Source organism: Salarias fasciatus, chromosome 15, assembly GCF_902148845.1.
Source record: "Salarias fasciatus chromosome 15, fSalaFa1.1, whole genome shotgun sequence".
Lineage (NCBI taxonomy): Eukaryota > Metazoa > Chordata > Actinopteri > Blenniiformes > Blenniidae > Salarias > Salarias fasciatus.
Window position 1 is genome coordinate 16,375,824 of NC_043759.1, and position 26,940 is coordinate 16,402,763.

General features: G+C 43.1%; 1 protein-coding gene across 2 annotated transcripts in view; it reads right to left on the reverse strand.

Moving 5' to 3' along the window:
• Positions 1 to 1,928: 1,928 nt before the first annotated feature.
• Positions 1,929 to 26,940, reverse strand: part of fndc1 (fibronectin type III domain containing 1) — a 32,022-nt gene continuing 7,010 nt past the window's right edge. Inside the window, exons 3-22 of one of the 2 annotated variants that reach the window (XM_030110885.1) lie at positions 25,748 to 25,816; positions 22,050 to 22,298; positions 21,650 to 21,748; positions 21,375 to 21,492; positions 21,094 to 21,281; positions 20,392 to 20,499; positions 20,074 to 20,262; positions 17,618 to 19,984; positions 17,213 to 17,328; positions 16,768 to 16,879; positions 16,298 to 16,630; positions 15,449 to 15,523; positions 14,458 to 14,616; positions 10,326 to 10,562; positions 6,484 to 6,592; positions 3,451 to 3,530; positions 3,278 to 3,307; positions 3,018 to 3,179; positions 2,796 to 2,918; positions 1,929 to 2,692 (exon numbers count right to left, since the gene is read on the reverse strand). In XM_030110885.1, coding sequence (XP_029966745.1) covers positions 2,577 to 2,692; positions 2,796 to 2,918; positions 3,018 to 3,179; positions 3,278 to 3,307; positions 3,451 to 3,530; positions 6,484 to 6,592; positions 10,326 to 10,562; positions 14,458 to 14,616; positions 15,449 to 15,523; positions 16,298 to 16,630; positions 16,768 to 16,879; positions 17,213 to 17,328; positions 17,618 to 19,984; positions 20,074 to 20,262; positions 20,392 to 20,499; positions 21,094 to 21,281; positions 21,375 to 21,492; positions 21,650 to 21,748; positions 22,050 to 22,298; positions 25,748 to 25,816 — 5,039 coding nt within the window. In that variant the 3' untranslated portion in view covers positions 1,929 to 2,576. The remainder of the gene's footprint in view (positions 2,693 to 2,795; positions 2,919 to 3,017; positions 3,180 to 3,277; positions 3,308 to 3,450; positions 3,531 to 6,483; positions 6,593 to 10,325; positions 10,563 to 14,457; positions 14,617 to 15,448; positions 15,524 to 16,297; positions 16,631 to 16,767; positions 16,880 to 17,212; positions 17,329 to 17,617; positions 19,985 to 20,073; positions 20,263 to 20,391; positions 20,500 to 21,093; positions 21,282 to 21,374; positions 21,493 to 21,649; positions 21,749 to 22,049; positions 22,299 to 25,747; positions 25,817 to 26,940) is intronic. The other variant, XM_030110886.1, reaches the window with a different exon arrangement.

Genomic DNA, 26,940 nt, shown 5'->3' on the forward strand with positions numbered 1-26,940 from the left:
GCGTGGCTTCTTATATGTATATAGAATGTGTGTGTGTGTGTGTGTGTGTGTGTGTGTGTGTGTGTGTGTGTGTACAGTATGGCTGATTAAAAAAAGAAAAGGTTTTCAACATATTTGGACAGATTTAAAATAAAAAGCATATTTTTAAGGTGGCCTTTCTGTCTTCTGATGTCTGCTTTTGGCTTCGCGTCTCCATCAGAGCAGATGCAGTGGATCAGATGTCTGAGGCTGTGAAAAGACACCGAGGAGCCAAACTGTTGATGGGATCTGTATCCATGGCACACATTTCCTTCGGTGAATAAACAAGGCCGCCCTGCCTCAAACAGGACAGACTGTATTTAAAATGGAAGGTATCGCTCTGACCAGCATTAATAGATTAAAAAAACAAACTCATGTCTCACCTGTTGGATTAAGAGACGATTATATCAACATTATGTTCATGTCGAACAGCAGCCAATGAAAATATTTTGGGTCAAACTAAAACTCATCATTCACTGAACACACACGGTAACGGAGGCCTTCATCCTCACACAGTGTACCTGGGAAATATGTCTGAAATCTGACAGGCATCCACCAAAGTGTTGACACATTGGTCTGCCACGACTCCAAAAACAACCGTCCCGTTTGAATCACTGCTTGAGGGAGATAGTTTATGTCCTCTGAGTTCTCTCTTCATTTGATGTCCGTTAAATCAGACTGCAAGAGTGAACAATGGCCGACGTGCTCCTCAGATAAAACCTTTGATAGATGGAGTAAGAATGACATCAATGTTTGTAATGTGCTGGCATGAAAGAGACGATTCCTCACAGGTTTTCTGTTTTCAGCCATTACTTGATGATCAGCAGAGAGTATGAGGTGTAGTAAGGACTGATGTACAGGATGTCAAAGTCTTGCAGCTCATGCAGGTTAAAGCTTTTTCCATTCACAAGGATTAATAGATCTTTTAGGTTTTTCTTTAAAGTATGTACTGCGGTATGTGTTGGACGTGAGCGGCTTGGCTACGACTGTGTGTCCCCAGTGATTGCTTCCAGAGTTAAAGGTAAATGAGAAACAAAAGAAAAACAGTTGAGTCTGCTGTTGAGGAAAGCGATTCTTTTCCCATGCTAAAACAAAAATCTGCAAAATGCTATAAATCTGTTAATAATTTAGTTAAGATGAACTGTATAATTCATTTTCTTTTTCCAGAGAGGGTTTAAATGACATCCAAGCATTCCAATACAACTGCTGCGCCAGAACTGGTCGGGCATAAAAAAAGGAAACGCAAACCCTGAAATATTTTATCAAGCAGTTGAACAAGAACAGTAAAGTCTAATGAAATTGGCACTTAATTGGATTAATGTTGAATTTCAGGTAATCTGTAAAACACCAGTGATAACTGATTCACTAACTTTGAGTTCAATGCCTCTTCAAGTGTGCACTGGATGGAGGCAAGACAGGATGTGTGTGTGTGTGTGAGTGTGTGTGAATCAGAAGGTCAGGAGAGAGAGGGAACGCTGAAGGCAGAAGGCAGAAGACCCCTGAAGGGAGCAGCCACAGAGGGCGACGGCGAGAGATTTATGTCTTATTTGTACTTAGTTGCTATCCAAACATTGATTTCAAATCAAATTACATCAGAGTCCTGCGTTACATAACACTGTCAGATATTTTTGAGCCATGTGTTAGAACGTGCAGCTGACACTTCGGCTCATGCTTGCATAACACCGTCGAACCAAAACTTCTTTCTCACTTAAGTTGTTTTTTTTTTTTCTTCTTCACATTTCATGAGATTCTAACCACTGGTGAACCAGTTGGCTCGGCTTAACCAAGCCCGCGCCTCAGATTTTCCACTGGTTTGATTGAGTAGACCTGGATCATGCGCGCTTCAAAAGAATGCGGCGGCCAGGGGGAAAGTATGATATGATTCATGCGTACGGATCGCTGTTGTTCCCAATAGCACCTTTATTCAATCTTGCACAGTTCCTGAGCAAATATTTGGTCTTTTATTCTTGAGCCGTATACAAAAAATAAAACTTACACAGTAACTTTTAATGCATTCTGGTGAATACCAAAAAAAACAAAAGACAAAAACACAATATGATGGCTTAAAAACACATATCAACAAACAAACCAAAAAAGCTGTCGGAAGCTTTAAAATTATGAAGTATGAATGAAAAGACCTGTACACACCTTTAGTGTCCATTCTTACAGTTTGCTCTGCAGCATGTTCTTCATCCGATGCTACTGCTCTGACCAGATGTGTGTTGATGAGATAAATAACACTGGGTACGGACTTCGCTGGGATAACAGGGAATAGCACAATTACACTTGGAGACAAGGAGTGAACTAAGCTCGAGCACACATGCTTATTTTCCCATCATATACAGACTGCTTTATGTAAAAAGTGCATTGTAATGATATACATTTTAGTTGTCTAGAAAGTAATATATTCTCTTTTTTTTCTGTGAAGCCGTAATAGTGGTGTCTACTCCCGGTGGCAGGCAAAAGTCTGTATTTTTTTTAGGGCAGACGTGGCGAAGCTGAAGCCTGCAGCAGGATCCAGAACATTTTGCCCTCGTTGATATTGTCTCCTTCCTGTGTTACCACTTGCCAGGGATGGGCACCCCACACTCATACCAGCCCACAAACGGATGGGCCGTACGCCGCCCGATCACCCCGAATGAAACCGGCTCCTGTCTGTAGGCGCGGTAAAATCCTGCAAAAAGACACACATTTAAGTGTGGACCACTGCTGCCGACGTGCTTTTTCATTACAAAAGGAAAAGTCACTGATCTAGTTTGGTTCCAGTTATCCCTCACCTTGTGCTGATGGCACATAATTGGACAGGTAGGCCGGGCCTGTCCTTCCATCCCTGTAGGAGTCCACAAACTGGCAGTGGTCTTCCCCCTGACCAAACGTGTCCCCTATGCTGTAAAAAGGGTCTAAAAGAGGAAAACACACGGATATTACTGTTACAATTCAAGATTTCTGATGAGAAACGCCGAATTCTGATTTGAAGGGAGAGTTAAAACTCGCGATACCTCTGAGACCGTCTCCCATGAAGATCTTGTATCGCAGGGAATTACAGAGAACCACGCCCACGAACTTTCTGTACCACGTGCGCTTGACGTACTGGCTGCCCTTACAGCTGCTGTGAGCCGAGTTGTACTTGAAGCTGAAGGGGATCCAGATTGGTTCTCCACCTGAGAGGAGGGTAGAAGCAGAGGAGGAGAGGAATGAAGGCCGTGCAAGTAAAAGTGACTCGTCGGCACGGAAATGGTCCGCCAGTCGAAATACTCACCGGGAGGTCTTTCAATGAGAAGAGGGTCGTCTGAAAGCAAGAATGTGGACATTTTAATGCAAAAGGCATCTCAGAACAATTAATCTATTCACCTGATTACAGGAAAAAGAGACGATAAAATAACTTCATGCAACGGCGTCCGACCATATTTGAGGTTTAAAAGTAAAGCCCACCTGATTCCGTCACATAGGTGAGCGTCTCGCTGAATGGGCCCAAACCAAACACATTCTTAGCCTGAACTTTGAAGTAGTACCTGAAAGAAAACACACCGCAATGTGCAGCATTTAATGAGAGATTCAGTAGTTAAAGAGTCACTCTGCCAGCTTTGTTGTGACTGGTCGAAGGCGAAAAAAATGTTGACGAGCGCAGCAGATGACCTGGCGTTCGTCGGTCGGCCTGATTTAGGAGTCGTCCGACTCGCGCTCGTCGTGAGGAGAGCATAATAAAACAGCGTTCTGGCTGCAGTTGAAGGGAGCAGGAGAGAGTGCCGAAAAGAATGGTCAAGAGGAAAGAGACGGTGAAGATTAACATATGAGAGCTAAAGATGAAAATGACAATAAAAAGGGAAGGTACGGAAAAATAAAAGGACAGAAATAACTACACACTGAAAGAATAAGTGTGTGAGGAGGAGCGCACTCAGAGGATTCATTTTTCAGCATGAGTTTAACTCAATGTCACAAACTGAAGCCAGAAAAGCAAAACAGAGCTACGTAGCGGGTTCACTTTGTCTCCAGGTTGTTAGGGCATAATAAAACATTATCGCATTTGAAACAACACCCCGGACAACCTCAGCTTTTGCACACTTTTCCACCCGAAGCCGTCGGCTGCGAGAGCTTTCCTCCCCTCTGCAAGGTCACTTTCAGTAAGTTCACGGTCCGTCACTTTCTGGCCAAAAACATTCACCACATGCAGCTTTGGAAGCCTGGATCCAATCATGGCGGCCACGTGACGATGCTGACCATAATGTGTTACCAGAGCTGGGGAGAGAGACCCAAAAAACAGAGGGAGAGAGAGAGAGAGAGAGAGAGAAATGCAGCTGCACAGTGAGGTGATGTAATGAAAGGAGATACTGAAGTAGAAATCGGAGACGGGAGAGCAAATAGCCATGTGAGCCAGAATATAAAAAACAGAAAAAAAGGCCTATAAACTAGAAGAAGTTGACTGCAATGATGTTAAAGCTTCATTCAAAAAGTGAAGGAAAAACAAAGTGAAAAGTGCACATTCTGTCATCCTTCACTCCAAATCCAACCTTCGATTTCCTCCCGGCAGTCCAAGAACATGGTTAATTGGTCACTTGATTTTCCCTGCAGGTATATATGTGTGTGTGTGTGTGTGTGTGTGTGTGGACCCCGTCTGCACGCAAAGTCAGCTTGGACTGGTTTCAGCCTCCAAAAATCCAAAGTGCTGCAAAGATGAAGAGGACAGATGGAGAAATAAAAGAACAAATAGTTTGTTTAGATGCTTGAGAGCAGCTGGTTCTTAGAATGAAGAAGAAGTCTGAAAATAATTACCAGTTTTTTGTCACCCACACAGCCGACTTAAAGAAAAAATAAAATCTATTAAACACTTCAAAGAAATAAAAAATTCGAGGTTCGGTGGTGAGTGCCGTGATCAACAGAACTCACATCACAAAGAAAAGCAACAACTCATCGTTTTAGAAACCAAAATGTGGCGAATTAACGCATCGTTCACAGGATTCATATGCAGTCAAAGGCTCAGTCTAATGGGAAAAAGTAAGATTTCTCACATGTGCGTACACGTTGTCTGAGCAACGCTGTTATATTTCAGTAGTTCTGGAGACCAGAAGGAGCCTGAAGCATGGGAAATACCAACACCGTCCCATAAACCATCCCATGATCTGGATGCAAACAGGTTGCCAGGGAGGGAAGCCCGCTCCGCAGACTTTTGGAAAACTTTCCTCTAGCATGCAGCGGTCGTGTTTGAGTTCGGCAGCAGGTGTTCGGGTCTCTGCAGATGTGACTTCGATCACCGCTGAGTCGTTCCCACACGGGGAGAAAGAGCCCTCTGTTCCTGATTGAACCACACATCTGATACAGTTTATCGGATTGTCATGTTATATGAGGGGATGATACTGATACGTGAAGTAATAACACGTAAATCTGCTTTAATCTGGAAGGTCGCATGGGAGCCAAACACTACCTGTGGTTTCCAGACATCATCTGGACGGCTGTAAGTACCAAAGAAAAATCACAAATATTTATTTAGAAAGTCCGTTTTCATCTTCCGGGCGGTCAGATGATTTCACAGAATTTGTATACATTGTGGATTAGTTACATCCTGTGTACTCCGTCAGGCCTCACCTCCGCTCACACAGCAAACTCTCAGATTGACTCACTGTTATACAACACAGTTGCTCTTAGTTCAGTCCTTATGTCTGCCTTTGATTCAGTGTTTGTGCTTATTTCAGCACATTGTCGCTCACAACTGTTAACACACTGAATTAATTTAAAAGTTTGAGAAACTGCAATTCTTCAAAGGATTGTGTTTTAAGAAAATCAAGCTGTTCAGTGTATAGCTTAAGTCGTCTGGATCTGGGACGATCCCGGTTTCATGTAAAGAGTTCAAGTTTAAATTCAAAGAGTTTTGGTTTAGTCTTGAAATGTTTAAGTCCAGTTGAAAAAAAAAAAATAACAAAAAACTCTCTTCACTTCTTAAAGTCCCTGTCTGGACTAAAGATTTTGAAAACAGGTGAATGAAAGAAAGAAGCCCCTCCCTCATATATTTTGGAAACTGTGACCATGTCTCTTAGTGTGCAGTGGAAACGTGCTCTCGAGCTCAAACAGGCTGAGACGGCTGTAGCCGAGCGTAAATGTCAGATAATGTACTATGTGCCGTATTTACGTTCCACTAAATTTTCCAAGGCCTCGACAGAGTTTTACGGCGCGTCACTTTAGATTCAAATCTGCGCCGTAAACCGCCTCCTGATTTCCCGCACGACTCTCTCAGCATCGCAGCATCCAGCGGTGTCTGCGCTGATCAGCGTCTGCCTGGCTCGATCGCACATGATCGCCTTCTAACAGACACACGCAACACGCACGTGCAAAATAAGAGACTTTATCACTTCCATGTGTGAGACACTGAAATTACTGTAAGGTGTGTGTGTGAACACAAACTTCTCTCCAGGCAAGCGAAGGTGTGTTCTTGTAGCGAGCGGCGATATATAAACACGTGACAACACCAGTTACCTTGAGTTGGGCTTGAGGTTCTCCACGGCCAGGTGTGTCCCGCTGGAGGACTGAGAGGACCACCGGTTGTTGAGGACGTCGTCGTACGAAGCGCTGTGGACCAGGTAGCCTGCAGAGAGCAGCACAGTGGATGTGGCAGAGCTGATTAATATTTTAAATATTTGGCTTATTTCAATTGCTATATGAATAAACGGTAAAAACAGAAGGAAATAAAACTTTCAAAAGCATGTATTTTTTTTCTTTTTGGGGAAAACTTGAACATTATTTTTAACAAATCAATTTGCTGTGCAGCCTGGACATGTCAGGGTGCTGCTCTTAGTTTTATGCTTTTCCCTGTTTCCATGTTTTGGCCTGTCTGGCTTCACTCTCCCAGCCTGTGTTCACTTCAGTGTCTCTTTGCTCTCTTCCTCTTCTGATTACCCTTGAGCATTGTTGGCCGTGCTTTGTTTGTGTGTCTGTGTGAATAGGTGCCTTAATTTTCTTCCAGCAGGATTTTGTTTCGGTTTGGACGCTGGTTTTTCTTTCATTTTTTTGTGGGTTTGGATCTCCCCTTTTATTAAATATCTGCGTCGGAGTTGAACCCAAGTCTCCATCTTGGATCCTCTCCACGCCCACCCCGTCGACACGGCACACACTGTGCAAGTTCAGAAATCAAACAACTGATTTCAGCGACAAGTCAGTTTACTAGTTCCTTTAAATCAATGTGAACAGGAGTTTAATGCAATAATAACTGAGCTGAAGGCAGCACATGCAGACAGCTGGCTCAGTGAGGAGGAACTTCAGCCTCTGCAACTGTTCTCCCATCAGTGATTAATTCATGTTTACAGTTTGGAGTAAAGTATCTGTTTATCAGTAATTTGCAACACAAGTCTAAGAAGCCTGATAGTTTGTCAAGCTTGGACTTTAATAATGTTTTCGGCTCTGTTACATAACCGGGTAGACGTGGTGTCTCATACATTCAGCTGCTGCGGCCTCTCAGTCGACTCGTTTGACTCTCCTCCAGCCCAATCTTTCTCTCTGTCTGTTTCTTTCTTCGCCTCATCCTCGCAGACTAATCCCAAGAATCCCACAAGTAACCTGAGGTCAGGCAGTGCTCGATCGTTCAGTTCGGGGCCGTGCAGTCCAGCGCTGCCGCACATCAAACTGCCCACTGTTTCTATGGGACGTTTTTCTGAGTTTGACTCTGTTATGACTGGAGCTGCACCAACACAGCTGGCTGCTGACAGGAGGGAAGGGAAATACTAGCTACTTTGTTTTTCTTCTTTTGGGTTTTCATCCCTTCTCCGCTTTTACTCAGTTAAACCGGGGTTTGATGGAGTAGCAGCTTCACGCAGTTACCATCTGCCTCAGTACTTTGGAGTCTCTTCCTTTAGTCTGCCTGTAAATTTATCAAGCCTCCCGACCAGTTGGCCTCCTTCAGCCAAAGGCAACACTTCAAATACTCAGTAGTTATGTGTATATTTTTTTCCTCGAAATATTTAAGGAAAGCTTCCTCTGCGCGCGGCAATAAATGGAACCGCAGAGTTGGTTTCAGGTGAAAACTCGCGAACCGCTCGCTCACAGCTGTTTCCATCCACTTGTTTTAAAAGCGGTGACCCAAAAGCCGTAAGGCAAGGCTGTGCAAACACACCCTAATGACTCAAACAGGGGCTTGTGATTGAATCTGCATGTGTGAGCCGTACCTGTGTGTTTATCTCACCTACCGCATGCTGGATTCTGTATTATCAAACAGCAATATAATAACCAGAATTAGTTTTTCTACTAATACAAATTCAGACAAATATATTAAAGTAGAATGAAAAGTCCGGAGACTCTCTGAGCTGAGAGGAAGCATCATGAAGAACAGATGGAAAGAGCGAGAGAGGAAGAAAATACCAGTGACAGTTCGGAGTATCTGTTTTACACATCAGAGGACAAACCCGTCCTCGGCATGACCAGGAGCTCGTGTCTGCCTGCCAAGGAAAACACACACTGCCTCTCTCGCTGGCCCAAGCCTTACCCCTGATAGTCCACTGCGTCTCATACCCTAGACTCTTATCATCACTTTCCTCTTTCGTCCCTTTTCCATAGGTCAGTTTCTAGGTCACAAAACTTGTGATTTTCCACAAGAGAAACAGTCGGAGCTCAGCAACTGGAGTTCCACGTGGTAAATACAGTCTGCGTTTTCACTTATGCAGCTTTATTCAACTGAACCTGCGATTCTGATCTCTCCTTAGTTTTCAGTAGAGAAGTAAAAGCGACGACGGCACGTCTGGGTGGGCGGTTTCCACAGCAGCACCTCACTGATATTGGAGAACCTTGCGAGCAGATGTTCTTTTAGATTACACAGTGCAGCGGTGAGCTTCGCCAGGCCCACAGCGGTGGTCACACACTGTTAGCGACATCTGTCAGCTTCTGGGGAGACGCATCATGCTGTTAAACTTGAATTCCACCTGAATGGTGGAAAACTGCTAACCAGTGAGTTAAGAGCTGCTTTACTGGAAACTGAAACTAATAACTGAACTGAATCATTTCAATTAATCTTTTATTGATGACAGTTTTACTCAGTCGTCTATCCGTCCTTGATAACACTGTGATCAACTGCTAATGTCTCACCCGATGTTATCCAGACGGTTTTGTAATGAATTATATTTCATTATTCACTGAATGCTTAGAAAAATAATGAAATCTTCCTTTTTTGGACTTGATGATTAAGATGTTTGTCCATTTTATTAGATTCGTTGATGTGACTGAGTATCAATATGAGGGTAAAAGTCAACTTAATCACTTCATTTTAATTCCCTTCCATTCTAGGACATCCTTTCTTGGAAAACTATATGTAAAAGACTTTAATTATGCTGTCCAGTAGTACAAAGTTAGATTTTGGGTACTTTAAACCCCCTTTGCTGTAAGGGAATTGTAAAAAGGATAATCAATTTCTCCCTCTTTTCTTTTTCCATGTAAAGATTCTACAAATAACTTTTTTGTTCTGTTTGGAAATAAAAAAAACATTGGGTGGTGGGAGTGGTGCATTTTGAAATATATACAATATCAGTGGTAGAATGGTCATTTTTATAACGTACATTCTGCCAACAATGTGGTAGGGGCCTCCATCTACTGATCAATTCGGAAATTTTTTATAGTAGGGTTTCGTTATTTCCATCCCCAGACAGCACGATGTCCTTTGAGGGATTAAATTGTGAATATGACAATAAAAAATGAAAAAGAAAAAACATAAATCTTCAGCTCAGAAGCTTCATCAGAATGAGTCAAAACAAATTTTAAACCAGGCCCCCAAAATTGAATGTAATCTGAAAATTACTTGCACTCTTCTGGAAAATACACTATAAACTTGTTTAGTCCATAAATTGAAGAGATGACAGTGATGAGCCGGAATAATTATTTGTGATGTAAACTTCATGGAATATCCAGAATGAGAGTAATGAGAAGATTATCTACTACTAAAAATATTCTTCAAAAAAATAAAGTCGTTTCAGTTTTGTTTTTCCTTTTTTGGGGAAGTCGTCTGTCTGCGTTCAGTCGGTGATACAAACGCAACCTTCTCTTTACTCTCCAGAATGTTGTCAAGTCAAGTATTTTCCATCACAAAGCAAGTTTTCTTCTTTTTTCTCTTCAAAAAAGGGGATGTGTCTGTCATTTCAACAGATTAGATTATGGAGGGAAAATATTCCGTCGTCTCTTTGTCAGTCATAAATATATTATTTAGTCTAACCTGATGCCTGAAAACAAAAGTCAAAAGTGGTAAAAACATGAAGTAAGACCCATGTTTACCTCAGGACCTCAACCACATGATTTCCTTTGTGTCGTTTTGTTGTTGTTGTTGTTGTTGTGGCGTCTCTTACCGGACACCATGTCGTCCTTGAGGGGTTGAGCCCAGTCCAGGATGATGAAGGAGTGGCAGCCCTCCATGGCCACCACGGTGAGGTTATGAGGCTTGTTCTTGGGAGGCTGGTTCTGATTGGCCGCCGTGCTCTCCTTCCCGATGAGGTTTTCTAGAACGTCCACCTGAAGGTACTCCAGAGCCTCGGTCAGAGAGCAGGGCGCCCCCGGGTCCTTCTGGATGTAGTTCACATAAGGAGCTGGAAGCAAGAAAAAAACAGTCACTTTAATGTCTCTTCTTCTTCTTTTTTTTTTCAATTCTTTTTTGTTATTTGCTTGTTTTCAGCGAATCTGGATATCTGAGCTGCACCTACAGCTGTGAATACTTAAGATATCCCACAATTTTAGTCAGACTGGGATTTAAAAGGAACCACTGGAGTCTGGAGCTGCTTCCACCTCCCCAGATGATTGGAGCTCTTCAGACGCCAGGAGTAAAACACATGTCGGTGTCTACGAATCCGCCCAGTCTGCTCGTCCGCGTAAGGTTTAGGCTGCTATCAGCATCCTTCTGTACGTGTATATCGAGTCTTACAGCCCCTGTGCTGCACGTTTAGAAAATAAAATGCACGCCGTGCCGATAGAGTGAGCAGATTTATGTCAGTCGTTTCAAAGGACGCATGTAAGGCCGTATTCCTCTACTGCATCCACATGTCCGAGATCCGTACGGGCTCGCGCACGTGGATGATCCAGATGTTTTGCTCTGGTCATGTGTGCGATTTTTAAATGCTTAATGTGTCTCCCTGAAGAGACACGTTGTCTACTTGTGCTTGTTGAAAGACCGCACAAGAAAACACGTGACAAAGATCAAATGTCACCGGGAAAAGATTATAGAAGTTTAATATCAGCCTACTGGAGCGCGCATTTGCGTTCTAATAGTCCACATTTCCTTGTCCGTTGTGGCAAAGCTTCATCCATCTGGACGTTACTGTACAGCAGATGCATGCAACTGTTGAGAATTACCGCTGAGGCTTTCTATCCCGTCTCGGCCTCGGGCTGAATGGTTCAAGCCAAACCAGGCCCGAACAGATAAAACGTCAAAAGGAAAGTTTCTGTTAAGAAGTTCAAGAAAAGCATGTCAGCAGTCTGGCAGGCTGCTCAGGCATACCTAAAATATATAAAACTCATGCATAAGGGAAAAAAAAAGACTGTTTCTCATTGAGCCAAAAGTCTTTTCTCTCTCTTCTGAGGTCAAAACCCTTTAACTTTATGATTTCCATTTTGGACTTGGGAGACGATTCCCATCAGATGGTTATGAAAGGTTTGCCGTCACAAGATAAACGTTGTTTACCAACTGACTGTAAATGGTATCCAGAGTAGGTCATGTTTTGTCTGGAGCAGATGATTCTGATGATGTACTGGCATAAATCTCCACTTCTGGAAGGTTTTTTTTTTTTATTTTTTAACATAGATCAGCAGAAAAGACACCGACGAGTCGCCTTGAATGTGTCAGCCGGTGGAGTTGAAGCCGTTACTCAGCACTGCAGGAGCTCACGGCCCTCAGGGATCATTTCACATCCAAAAAAAAAAAAAAAACCCCTTACATCTGTGTGGCCTGAATACCTGTCATATTTCATGATCGCAAATCTCTGAAGGGCCTTCAGATCGTCGCAAGTCAAGTTACTAACCATCGGGAGAGGCGAAGCAGAGCCTAGCTAAACAACTGCAGCGTGTTTTCTGTGGCTTGAAAGAGGCTTTGTCTCTCCAGTCGCGATTTGGCATCTACGCACATTTTTTAACAGAGAAGTCGAAGAGCAAAGGGTTTAACTCAAGATCTTGTTGAAGTGAAGGATTCTGAAGGGCTTGTCGAGAATGACCTCATACTTTTTCATAACCTCTAATGTTACCATATAACCTTAAAAGCACTCTGCTATAGTGTCGAGTTAAATCAACTTTCTTTACCTAAACCTTTTACTTTCAGGGTACTGTGCCACTTGTAGTAAAATGTCTGTGAACGATCCAAATAAAAACTTCCAAAGTCTCGATCGATCATGTTCTGAGAACGTTGTTAACTAGATTATTAAAAGCTGCGCTTGAACCATGTAAGCAGTAACTGTCATCGTTTAGACATGACGAATCACCGTCATAAAGCAAAGTCATATTTAGAGGACCTCTGGCGTCACCTAGTTTTAAGCTGGAGTGAAGCTGATCCCAGCTTTAGTTCTGTCGAGAGAATGTCTTGCTCCACTTGTGCAACCGTTTGGGTCGATCGGGTTCGAGAGGCCAACACAAACACACAGAGACACTAAAAAGACAGCTGGAGGTCACAGTGCGCAAGAATCAAGTCTGGAGTCACTCAAAAAAGTTCGCTCAGTAAACTTCGTTATTAGATCAAATGAAGGTGTGTTTGTACGTTTGTTCTTCTTTGTGGGAAATTGTTGCTATTAACTCTGGAAGGATCTTATATTTATGAGGCATTGCTAAGAAAGCCAAGATAGAGGTTCAAATTTATGGCTCCTTCGCAAAGTAAAACAGGGTTCCCATCAGCCTGTCATTATTTATAGCACTGAGAGACCTTCATCAAACACACGGACGCATAAAGAAAGACCCAAAAAACACATGACACAGCATGGCCAGTCATGCTGTGTGACTCTGTTAGCAAGAGACATGTGATATTTGTTAGGTTGTCAGGCAAATATACACTGTGTTTGTCTTGTCTATCCTCGAATGAACTCACAGAAATCAACTGTAGCAGAGGTAAACACAAAGGTGTCAGGTTCTCATGCAGAAGGTGAACATATTGCACGTCTAAAAACTGGGCCATCAAACATGTGGAGTCGTGAAGTTTCTGTAAAGATCTGAGTTACAGTGTTTAGATCACAATTGCTTTTCATAAATCTTAATCCTCTCATAAATCTGAGGAACCTGGAATTTGATGAAAGTCAATCCTAAAACAAACTAACATCATTTTCTTTGCTTACACAAACAGAAAGCTGCAGATTTTTTTTTATTCATATCTCATGTTTCTGGCCACAAGACAAATATTCACCCTCATTTAGCTTTGTTTTGCACTGATGGTAACTCCTGGAAGCAAACATCCGGCTGTTTGAATGCCCGGTTATGTTCTCGAACTAGCCGCTAGATACATCTGCCAATGGTTTGGAGCTGCGCAGGTTGCTTCTATTGGACTTTTGGCTGCAGACTGTTTCTACCATACCTGAAAACAGCACAGTGAGAGGTACAACAGAGAAGAGACGATACAGAGCGCCAAAGAGCTGAGGGGAACTGCGAAACCAAGGGATAAACATGTGCTGGTTTATTACAAAGTCTGACCTTTTTTCAGTCCAGTTTACTGTTTGCGTGGAGTCGTTGTGTCAAACTAATTCTAATTTAAAGGCTACATACAGTACGTCTCGTTTTGATCTTGAGTAGGCTTGAGGTGAGCAGAACAACTTACCAATATGAGTCAAAGTCATTTTTATTGTGCAGAGAGTTACATAAAATATGACATAAAATACATGCAAGTATTTAAGCTTTATCTCTTGATAAAGTTTAAGATAAAAATGCATGCTTTTTTGACATTGTGTCATTTCAAGCAATCCCTCTTGGTTCAAGACAGTGTAAAACAGCGAACGTATCCTGTTTGCGGTTTGTGTATTCTCTTCAAAATTCTGACGCATCCAAAAATGCCTTTGTGCTTTTTTCTGTCAAGTCTGCTGAAAGATCCAAGATCCTATCTGATATGTCAGTGTTTCTTTTACAAATAATGTCAGCAAACCCCTGTTTCTTTTCAAGGCGCACAAAATTTCTGCAGCCTTCAGCATGTGTGTGTTTTTACAAATTCATCCATACAACTTGACTTGATCCTAATATTTATTTGCTTGGAATAAAGGAGCTATCTTTCAGTGGGACTGATCTGTCAGGTTGGGTCGTTTCTCTCATTGTTGTTTTGCGTCTGCTCCTTTTAAAAAACACGGTGATCCCCAATGAAAAAGTTAGAAACAGCTGCAATATTTTCCTTGTAAATTTTACACTTTCCACAATCATCCCATGGGCTGATTTTGAGTAACAGTATTTTTTGCTTTTTAGTTTGACTACTTTTTTTAAATTTACTTTTTTATTTTTTTTTTTATAAAGATACACGAAGTGTTTCAGTACCTGTGAATCTCTTCTTTCCACTGAGGTCAAACTCAGACGAAGGGCCTCTGTTGGTCACGCTGGTGTGCAGCTCTGCGGTCGGGGCCTCGGTGGTGGTTGTAGTCGTGGTGGTGGTGGTGGTGGTGGTGGGCGGCAGGGTGGTCTGGGTAAAAAAGTCATCTAGCAACAAAATGTGTGTCAGTGAACCTTAGATCAAAAGAGATTGATAGTATTTATGAATTTCTTAGTAATATGCTCATGGGCTTGATTAATGCTGTGCAATTCTCACCATGACCTAAGTAATAAAAGTGTCATGTAGAATTAATTAATTGCAGACAGATGCATGAGGTCACTTTCAAAAGTCACCACAAGCTGTGTTTTTCTTTCCATGTGAGGGGGGGGGGGGGGGCTTGTGGACAACAACCATTTCACGAGTCTCCAAAGTTAACAGATGCAGACGGATTCAGTGGTTAAAATTCAATTAGTTCCTTCCTCCTTCAACACATTTTGCTGCACAAGTGGACATTACATCATGGTCCACACACATGCAAACTGCTTGGCACCACGACAGGCAATGCTTAGAGAACATAAAACATGACTTTGTTAACAAGAGAAAATCGAGAATCAATTACATGCAACCAGTTCTCCTGACTATAAAATGTTAATATCAAACAAATTCTGCAGCTTGACCTTGAAATTAAAGGGTTTAAAATGTTAATCCTGATTTTCAGTTTAGCTTAGTAAAGTCATTCACATGCATCCAAGGGTTTTCAAAGACCCACAAAAGAACCCAAGGCAGAAAATATCCATAAATTCCAGCTGTAGACCAAGACAAAGCCAAGCAAATCCTCAAAGAGAGAACCCATGACGAAAAGGAAGAGACAGGAATAGCTTGCAAGCAGATCCATTGATAAACAACACCAGGAAATAAACAGACAGTGTGGAAGAGTGCAGGTTAGTCCATCCAAGCCTGGTGGCGATGGGTTACTCTGAAGCCAGAACCAGCCAATACCTTTCTCAAGAGCAAAAGCATCAGGCAGCATGGTTACTGCAACCATGAGGTCCATTTCCATTCCTGAGGAGTCGTCTGTCAGGGAAGCAGAACAAGCTGTAGCATCAATTTCACATGACTGTGAGCATTTTGCTGAGCTGGCAAAAAAAATGGAATAAGAATAATCAAAAGCACACACTCACCTCTACACAGAAAAACTTACAAAACTGTATGGTAGAAAAACTATTTCTTAAATATAATGTGTTTTTTTCAGAAATGTATTGTAAATACTAATAAATCATAATGACTACTACTTAAATTATTCAAAATACAAATGTACTCTGAAAGTTGGTGGGGTTGTGAAATTTGCTGTCATATCTTCAGTAATAAGGTGTTGCACAGTAAGTGTCTATAAATGTGTTTTGATCCTTATGACAGTACTAAATCAGCGGCACACAGCATGTTTAACCAAGCAGCGCTCAGTCTGACCACAGCCAGCTCCCACATGCAGAGCCATACAAGTTCTTCTTTTGGTAATATACACACACATATACTGTATCTTCCAAATACACTGTACACTGTCCAGATCACACAGCTACAGAGTTACAGGCCTCTGTGGGCAGAGACAGGAACGTCTGATGGCCTTGGCCTGGATGCTTAAATCAAACAATACAATTGATGTAGTGAATTCATACTTTGTGTTTACTAACTAATATGCCCTCGAAGTCCACTTCAGCTCTGTGGAAAATCTATCAAATCACAGTATTTAGGAGGAGCAGTATACAGTGTCACTGCTGGAGCACAACTCTCTAAAGGATGATCTGTTATAAATGTGCTGCGAGAGTCGTGGCTTTCAAATCAAAGACTTACCTTCTGGGTAACAGTCCAAAATTCCCTCTGGGTCCAGAACTGGATATCCAAATTCATCCGTTTTGGAGAAAGTTCCAGGCGGGCAGGTTGGGAATGGAAGCGGAGTGGTGATTTCCTCTGTGGGCCACTCAGTAGTGGTGGGTTCAGGTGTGGTAGTGGGAGCCTTGGTGGTGGTCTTGATCGGTATCCTGGACCGAGGTGGGTTCAGGCCAACCACAGGTTTCCCTCCTACCATCAGGACCTTCTCTTTGGGGTTAACAACTGGCTGACTGTCCCTGCCGTGGCCAAACAGGGCCATGCCTTCCTGGTTCACCAAGGGACTCCCCATGTGGTCTGTAGGGTTGAGAGTGATCAGAGTGAGAAGAAGAAAAAAGAATATCATATGCTAAAATCCAAACATGCTGCACTCTGCATTAAGTTCAAGACATCTTTATTTCATGTTTGAAGTAAGGATGACTGAAGCAAATCACCAAAAATAGTGCGTCCGTCTTCTCCAAGCACCACTCTCTTGGGTTGGCCCTGGGAGTCCTGAAGAACTTGTCCGTCCTGGTTCATAAGAACTCCGAGTTCCAAGTCTACCACCTGGGGAGACAAAGTATTTCCCAAACCTTTAAAGCAATGTCATGAAAGATGTATTTTTACAAAAAAAAAAGAAAAAAAAAAGGATAGTTTGACAATTGCCTTGACTGAATTTTTTAAAATTTCTTGTATAATTTTGCATTTTCATTGTTTGACTTTGGTGTGTGCATTTTTTTCAATCAATAGATAAAATATGTAGGCAACACTAAAAGTGAGGGGTGCAGTTCACTCCATGTTACATGGCAATATTTATAAAGAATAAAGCACAGAGAGACTGTTTGCCCATGGTTTATCAAAGAAAGCAGCAATAATATTCAGGGAATTTAACGTAGTTACCCATTTGGTTCCATCAGGTCCGGTGATAAACCTTTGACCAACAGCTTTGCTGATTCCTTGTGAGGACGACACATCCTTCTCTCCTGTTGCTGTTAGATTGGGTCGTCCATTTTTACCTTTCAAGTCCAAAAATTAACATTTTATCAAAAATGTATTTAATTCTTAAAGTAGCGATCAAACAGTATCTATTTACTGAAGGTCCAGTGTGCTGGTGATTCATAAGCAGAACAGAATATGGTATACATTCACTTATCTGTGTGATTTGTTCCTCATACTTTAAAGTTAATCGGTAACAATACATCAAATGTTACAAATTGCTTCTTTAAACAAAGTTTTTACTTGCTGAGTGAAACTTTAGCAAGCAGCAGTTTTTTTTTATCACATGCACAAATCAGCTGACTTTACCATTTATTGGTTTTCCTCTGACGATGGGATAACGAGGCCGGAGCCCATTATTCCTTAAGCTGTCTCTGGATGAAGATGATGAAGATGAAGATGATGAAGACTGGGAGTTGCCTCCGTTTAGCCCCCCCGTCCTTGATACAGAAGTGCCACTGCCAACAGCATGATCGGGGGTCAACACCGACTGAGGCGATGTTGAGGAGGACGAGGAATCAGATGAGGATGGAGAGGAATTGGATGTTGAAGAATCTGGCCGGGAGTTCTGAGCTGGTTGTGGCCTCATGGGAAGTCTAGACCCACCAACCTGCCGGTTAGCGACAACAGGAGATCGTACTCTTCCATTCACTCCCAAACCAGGACGACGCTGCGTTGGAACAAATGGCGCTGAAGGCCTCGTCCTCAACGGAGTTTCTTTTACATCAACACTGTCATTGTCTCCTGCATTTCTTTGGGGGTCACTCGATGGTACAGGATTCTTTTGGTCTGCAGTGGGGTCTTCAACTTTATTTATTCTCCCACTGGTTTCTCCATTTCTCTGGTCAAGGTATTCCTGACTGTGATCTTCACTGGAGATCCTTCTGTGGATGGGCTCACGAGAGTCTCTGCTTCCACTTGAGGAACGCTGGGAATTTGAGGACGTTGAAGAGGGATGTGATGACAATGAGGTAGTTGGGTTTCTAGAGTCACTTAAAGCAGTATTTTGGTTTGTCACAAAAGGTTTTACTGAGCTCTCACCAGCTCCATTCTTGAGTGAATCCTGAGTGGAAGGAGTCCTCAGATCCTCGCTGGTCTCTTGAACGAAGGACACTCCTGCAGCACCCGTGGCCCCTGACAGTCTAGTTGGTGTCCCCCTTAAAACTGGTCTACCAGCCCCAACAGAGGAGGAAACTCTACTAACGGGAGCCCTACCATCCTGCCTGGAGGAAGACGTCCTTGTATTTGAACCGAATCTGCCAGGATAACGACTGGCCAGCCAAGGGAACCGTTCAGCAAAAGCGGGGTTAAGTCTGGTTCGAGGAACTACAGGTTTGTCATTAGTGCTGTCCTTCCTATCCTCTTCCTCTGTTATTTCCTCCTCTGCGGTGGGTTGTGTTCTAGAGCTTGAGGTGGGCTCGTCCACTTTAGTTGTATCTGCACCTGCGTCTTTGTGATTGCTGTAATGATTTTCCTCTGTGTATGAAGTGTCTTGCTCAGAGGATCGGTGTGAATCTTGTGTATTTCTCGTATTATGCGAAGTTGCCTGAGATCCTCTGTTGGAAGTTGACCTAGAATCTGAAGTGGACTGTGAGTTATCATGGTTATTTGAATGTGAGCCTGTCTGTCTGTTGGAAGTCCTTCCTGGAGTTGACCTCGATGTTGGGTTGAAAGTGTCCGATGTTTCCTGGTTTTGACTCCTGTCTGTTGACGTGTCCTGAGATGTGAGTGACTCTGTTCTTGCTGGAGAGTTCAACGGTGAGGTGACAGCAGGTTTGTAACCATTCAGCAATCGGGTTGAATTCCCTCTAAACGAATTTCCAGATTGCCTTCGGCCATAACCATATCTAGAGGGAACTCCCGAGCCACTGGTACGCCCAGCTGAAGAGGAAGCTCTGCCTGCAGATGGCATATCTGTCTGCTGTGAACTGGCTTCTTTTTCAATCACAGTGGAAGGTTTGGCATGTGGGACATCGACTGTATCATACATGTTTTTGGCTTCAGGATATGTGGAAGCAACATAATCCTTTCTACTGGCTGCTGACTCTTGAACGCGTGGGGACGAGGCTGATGAGGAGGAGGATGAAGATCTTGAAGGATCAATAAGGAACGAGGAATCGGAGGAAGAGGAAGACGAACCAGTTGAAGGGAGGAAGGAGGAAGCAGCTTTGGATGGTGGCTTTTGATGGACCCTAATTTTAACAGGTCTTCTCTTTGGTGGAGGAGGATGAGGTTTAGTTGGGGAAGGTGTCAGAATTTTGAGGCTGGGAGTTTCAGTCACTGTGAGATCTTCAGGAAAAACATCATTGTCCGGCTTCTCTGTTTCTGGGATAACCTCCGTGGTTGTTTCTTCTGCTGGAGGCGGTGTCGTTGGCACCTCCTCTTCCTCCTCCTCATCTTCTCGAGATCTTCCTCTGCTTGAACCCCTGTTCATCCCATTCCTAACGGATCCCCTCACGGAGGAGAAGATGCTGTGATAGGAGCGTGTCTGGGAAAGTGGCCGTGTGCGCCTGCTGTTTGGTGCGGCAGGGCGTGGCTGGGGGGTTGTGGTTGGCTCCTCTGGCATTTTTGTTGACTGGAAGTTGGATTCCTCATGGTCGGTGTCTTGTTTAGATGGAGTATGGCTTGTCCTGATGTTGTCTTTGGTTTTTGAGAGCGATGAGGCGGCACTGCTGGCTGGCAAAAGGAGAAATACGTAGTTTTAAGATGTGTGGCGTTTCAAGCCTCCATGCAAAGACGCACTGAAAACAGTTAAAAGTGCTTACATCCCGGCATAGCAACACTGAAGGCCTTGCTCTGTGGTCCCATCCCCCTCCGGTTGGTGGCTCTGATCTTAAAAATGTAACGATCTCCGGGTGTGAGACCGTCCACGGTGGCCGTGGTGGTGCTGCCACGATACGTCACGCTCTTCATCCCGAATGGTTTCATAGCAGGGGCATAAGACAAGATGTACTCTGTGGAAGTAGCATAAACAGGTTTGAAGAAATGATAAGAAAATTCTTAAAAACTGACCTGAACATCAGCCAAGCACAAGCAGGAAGTATTTAATGGTCTTAAAGCTCGACTTTATGTCCCGGCCTGACCTCTTATCCTTCCATTGGGTTCTTCGGGCGGATCCCATGTTGCTACGACAGCAGTTCCTTTTCCTCGCAGCGGTTTGACCTCAAAGTTCTCAGGTGGCCCAGATGGTGCTTGTAACAAAAGAGAATAGAAAAAAAAAAAGAAATGGCAGGGGTGAAAAGATATTCCATCCATCCATTTTCTACAGCTTATCTGGGACAGGGTCGCGGGGGCAGCAGTGTAGGCAGGGATGCCCAGACTCCCCTGTCCCCAGACACTTCCTCCAGCTCGTCCGGGAGGATCAGAGGATAAGATAAACCATATGCTGCATTAAAAAAGGAGGATGTAGAAATTGCTGCCTCAAGCATGTAAAAACCGAGGGAATTTTGTGTCAAGGGCTTCAAGCTAGGATGTTTCTGCAGCCATACATTGTCAAAAACCAAAACAAAACCCTGAGATGTATCAGTATCAGAATCAGCATCAGTATCAGGAGTGTGAAGCCGTGGGGATGATGAGGTGTGCTAACGCAAAACTAAAAGTAAATTCCCAACAGGCATGAGTGAATTCTTTTTTTTTTTTTATGAGAAGAGCTGCTCTTTTCAGATAATGAGAAAAGGCTTTGGAACTCTGTACGACTGCTTCAGTAATCACTATCCATCAGCTGTGTGACAGACCACAATATGCTTTTCTATAAGAAATTCTCAGCTCTCAGCACTGATAGATACCTGACTCCGGGGTCCTCTGAAACACAGAGACGCTCCACTTGCCGTGATTTTCTTCCTGGGAGATTCTGACGGAGAACTCATACATGCTGTCAGCAGACAGGGTGTCTATCATCATCCTCCTCTGGGCGCCGTCCTTGTACTCCCAGCGTGCCGACTCACCCTTCTCCCTGTATCTCACCGTGTACGATCTGAATCAAACACAGAGTTAACTTTAACTCATTTTCTCTCTTTAGCCTAAACCCTCTTTCCGTCGTGGTAACAGACATGACAGCAGAGCCCACCTGGATGCCCCGGGGGCAACTTTTCCCATCTCGACCGCAGGATCAACCCAGGAGATCAGGACTGACTGAGGTGACATGACCCTGACGCTGATGTCTTTAGCCTCATATTCAGGGGGCCCTGAACAACAAAAAACACACACGTGAAGACCGAGAGAATAATGTGTCGATTCTTGTAGTCTTTGAGTAATAAATGTGAATGTTAATCATGATCTTGTTATAGTTACAAGACATAAAACACAGAGAATTCCATAGAGATACACAGTTGTTGTTGGTACCTGGCGTGGTTGTTTTGGTTGGGAATGCTCTGTTGGCGGGAGCGCTCTGTCCCTGGGCCTTCTGTGCCTGCAGTGACACCACATGAACGGACTCAGATGCTATGAATAGAAAGGGATACCAGGCACGACCAGGGTTTACACTATGGACACTGAAGACAGTACAAACAAAATGCATCCACTTAGCTGAATTATGAAAGAAAAAAATGTAAACAAAACACAAAACAGTACTGAAATCCTGTCATCCTTTGCTTACAGTTATTATGCTCCAGTAATACAATTTCATGTAAAAAATGGGTGCTTCTCCTTTGCACCTTTGTAAGTTTAACTCAAGATGAAATTTCACAGTTTCCTAAAGTTATGCCCAGTCGATATTAGTAGTATAATATGTGGTTCCTCTTACTTAGCTTCGCCGTGTGTCGTTTTCTTTGGTCAGACTGAGGCTTGGTGTGATGCTGCTGCCTCCTTTCCAGCAGCGCTGTTCCAGGCCAGACTCTCTCAGGCTGTCTGGGGCCTGAGGAGGACTGAGGCGCCCTCCTGTGTGTCCTGGTGCCACCCGGGGCTGATGGGTGGTGAGTCGTTCTGTCCACTCTGGTTGCCCGAGCAGCAGGGGAGGGATTTCTGGCTGCAGTTTGTGAAGGCCTGACTGAACCTGTTGATGGATGATAAAGGCAGACATAAGCCAGAGTGCACTGGGGTTCATTGTACCCTTAAGACCCCGTAACTCACTTGAAATCTGTCCCGTCTACTCGGTTTGCCCTGAAGGGCTCTCTCAAAGCGTCAAGGAAAAAAACGATGGGGCATTTTTGTTACCCACATCTGCTCAGAAATAGATATACAACTTCCATCCGACCGTTGTTGTAAACACGGATATCGTTAACGGAGCAGTAAATGCTGTGGAAGTGCACCAAGTCCTGTATCATCTGCTGCAATTTTCGCTCATCTGTTTCCCTTTTTTAATTCAGTGCGAGATGTCACTTCATGTTTGACTTTATCTCAGCCATTAACCGAGACACCCAGACTGTCCCCCTCATCTGGCTGCACTGCAGTGCAACAGCATTGCCAAAATGACAACAAATGGAAAGAAAACCTCCCGTCTCCTCCCTTTCTTTTTTCCTCTTTCTTTCCTTAGACCGTCGGTCCCTCCCTCAACCGTCTGTCATAATCACTGTCAGATGAAAACGACCTACTCTGTTTTCCATCAGGACAACTGCATGCACAGTTAGTCCTGATAAGTTAACCTAACAAGGTGAGTTCCATAAGACAGAAAGTACAAAGTGCATCTCGGGTGTAGAAACAATGAGATGCTACCATTTCTACTGGGGTCGATGGTGCAGAGTGGATGTGAGCGGGTGTATGAATGCACAATCTAAAGAAGAAGAAAAAAATGTTTCGTCTCAATTTGACTTGGAACACTATTTGTGTTTTTAAGCCTCAATCTCTCATCTCTCCTTTGAGCACAGCCAAGTGAACTTTTCCCCTCTCGATTCGGAGAACGCTGACGATTTGTTCATTCTGATCATCCTTTAGGTGTAACAGTGGATTGTGGTAACAATAAGAGTTTAAAATATTACACTATTATTATATTTGGATTAAATCTTACTGTTTACAAAGTATATGAATGACTTTTAAGTTTTAACTTTGTTCAGGCTTCCAGACTGTGGTTGATTATTATCATTTCTAGCATGGTTTGAAAATAAGCACTTTCATAACATGTGCTGAGAGAACACACACACACGCTATAGCCTTAAACACCACAAACTATTTATTTGAAACATTCTTGTTGTTAATCTCAAGGGGCCACACAATGACCACCATTGCATTCGCTGTCAGCCTGCACGATCCAGGCTGGATATCAAAGAGAAAAAGTTCAAGTCTCATTAGGAGCTTTTGGATTTCTTCCTATGTTTATACAGTTAAATACTATTAACCAAAGTTATCATATGGCTCTCATCCAGTGAGGGGAGGGCGTTTTTTCACCAGTTCAGTCTCACGCCTGACCCTAATCCATTTCAATCCCACTGCCTCTTTGGAAAGCTATAGCCGAACCCAGAAATAGACACATTTGCTTTTGATTAGTCCCTTTCTCCTCTCTTTTTTGGTCTTCCTGTCTCTCTCACTCTGGAAAATTGTCATAGCGCATAGCTTGGCCCGGGTCACGATGCCGCGGACCACTAAAACCATCGCCTCCACCAGCCAAATCCCATCTGTCTGTTCCTGGAAGCTGGGCGGTTTCAGGTGCTGCGAGGCTGGCCTGCAGACAGGCAGACATACCAGTCAGAGTGGAGAGACCCAGCTCCGTCTGGAAAAGAACGGCCCTGTTGTTTGCCTAACACTCCACAAAAAAACTGTCTGAGGGAAACAACACTTTAAACCACTTTGATATTTCATCACCTTCTGCCACAAGCCGAAGTTTGGCAAACAAAAACAAGCGGGTTTGGGTTTGGGCGTAGACTGCATCACTTTCTTCACGTAGTTTATTTCTCAGAACGAGTCTCAACGGAAGACTGGAGTCAAAGGTAAACAGTCAAACTCTCAACAGGCAAAATGACTTAACATGTTTGTACATAACGTAATTACAGACATAATGTAAATGACGCATTTGTTATATTAAAACTACAATTGAAATATGCAGCACAGATGTCCTTATCTTTGCTTCCATTCATAACTTCGAGCCTTCAGTGAGACTACTTCACACAGCGAATTGGCATATTATATGGGAAAATTGACTTTAACTTGAATTTCATGGTGCGATTAAGTTCCCTCTGAACTCGTAATTCGTAACTCTCAGTGATGCCACTTTCTCTGAGGAATTGGATTATGGCTTTCCGGCCTGTCACGACACTGAGAGCTGGGAAACAATACGACAAATGGAAATGTGAAGAACTACAGATGATTGGTGCTTTAATCGATTAGACAGCATGGATGGATCTCACATTGTACGTAGTACTAAGCATCACATTAGGTGTAGATGTGATTAAACTGGTAGAGCAGGTCATTTGTCAATAGCAGGTTTGCAAATTGGAATTTCCCTCTGACCTTGTCCATTTCTGACGTGTCCAACACATACGCGTTTGAATGGATGAATGTGGCATAAGATCGAAAAGTGCTAAATAAATTAAATCAAATTGATCATTTACATTGTTTCCATGCCTTTATGGGTTCTTCGTCTGTTTTTCAGGGCAGCATGTGAGATACATAAGTTTAACATTTTCCTGCTCTTCGTTTTCGCCTTCTCTTTTCACATAAGCCTTTTTTGCCAGAAACCCAATATTTGTTTGGCTCTGTTCACCCAAGTGTAACCCAGCAAATATGATCAGCCGTGTCTCCAAAGCAGCTCTGCCTCAAACAAATAAACTGAGACTCCAGAGCAGCGCGGTGATTCAGTGTTTCGCACTGCTGCTGCATGCGAGAAGGTCCTGGGTTCAATTGCAAGTCCCGATGTTTTCAGATGGGACTTTAGATGATTTTTCTCCAAGCCAACTTAGCTTTGGAGAGACTAAATTGTGCACAGAAACAAAATAACCACTTGTCTAGAGTGAGTTCATGGATTTGTGCAAAGCCTATAACACGGCATACACACAGGAATGTAAAAGCTTTTTTTAGATCATCAATATAAAATTATTAAAAACAGGGCTAAATGTTAAATATAAAGATTTACAGATATATTTTTTTCAATATGATGTTGTTCACTACAATCAAAGAGGTTACAAGCAGCATCTGTCTGCAACTAATTTCCTGCACAGTATATATTACAACCACCGAAGGAACACACAATAAAACTGATGATCATAAAAGGCCAACAAGAAAAGTATACCTGACTGCATAGAATGGAATCTGTAAGTCAGAGGCAAGTGAGAGCTTTTCCCTTCGGATCCCACCGAAGCAGAACAAGTGAGGAAATGAAGGAAAATGAGTGTCGCCCCAAAACATGACATTATAAATCATCGTCACAATTGAGGGTTCATTTCACATCTCCCATGACAGAAGAATATTTATACAAACAGCCTCAAAAGGGATTTTCCTGAATATTTTACTCAAATAAGTTTGAACTGAGGTGCACTACTCCCATGTGATGGTTTTGACGGAGATCAGGTTTACCTGCTGATGAGATGTTGACAGATGCTCCGCTCAGCACTGCAAAGCCGTCCAGGTTCACCCATTCTGGGTCTGCTGAAGCAAAGAACATGCAAGAAATCTGAATAAACAGCTCAGGTAAAAATTATATAGAGGTAGTATTTTGCAATCAATGTGTAAGACCCATTCATGGAAATTAAAATTAAAAAAAGGGATCTTTGACATTTTTATTGGCACAGAGAGTCCAAAATATTCATCCTGTTGTTCAAAATACCAATGAAACTTTCTTTTATTAAGGCATAAATGTTTATTGTGCTTCTAAGCTTTAAGCTTAAAATATGACATTTTCACTTCAGGGAAATAAACTTGCTGTTTGAAACTAAATAGTTATAATGATCGGTGGTGCTGCCATACAGCAAAAGCTTTCTAATATGGTGTGACAGCTTCATACTGTCCCCCTCTTTGTTGATATATTTGATGGAATGCTTATTTTTCTTCCATTTCCCAGAAGCAAGAACATATTTACCATATTTACCACTTTTTTTTTTCTTTTCTTCACTTTCCTTCGTTTGTTTTACTTCCATTTACCGGACTGTGATTCCAGTTATTAACTTTTTAGTTGTTTCTTTGAGATCCCTTTTTGTTCAACTTGCATCCTCGTTTGTTCTCCTCCATCTTGGAAACCTTGACTGCAACAATTTCCTTAATTTCCTGTTTTTGATGACTCTCCGTTTTGCTCCGTGTTGCACACACACACACACACACACACACTCTCTGGGAGCATCTGGCCAGACACATCAGCGACGTGGAAGCAAGAGGAGCTGCGTTATTTATGACGGCCGACGCGGCTCTCATGCTGCTGAGGGAACAACGCGCGATCTGCAAAGAATTCTTCTGGAAAGGCGACGCGCGCTGGGCAGCGCGCAAAGCCACACGGACGTTTATAGATGCACTTCTGAACAAACTGAGACGCAGTACAAGACAATGTATGACTTCAACGCTGGCACCGCCCTGCGCTCCACCGCGGCCGCCACCAGACACACACGCATTACACGGAGCGGGCCGACCACAACACAGAGGGGTAGGTTATAGCAGCAGGGCTGGGTTTGGAAAAGGGCGGGCTGCAGACTCTGAGTCGCTGATGAAATATGGCATCGAGGTGCCAAGGCAGAGGGAAATGGAATAATGACAAAAGCAGAGCGGCCCGTGTGTCAACG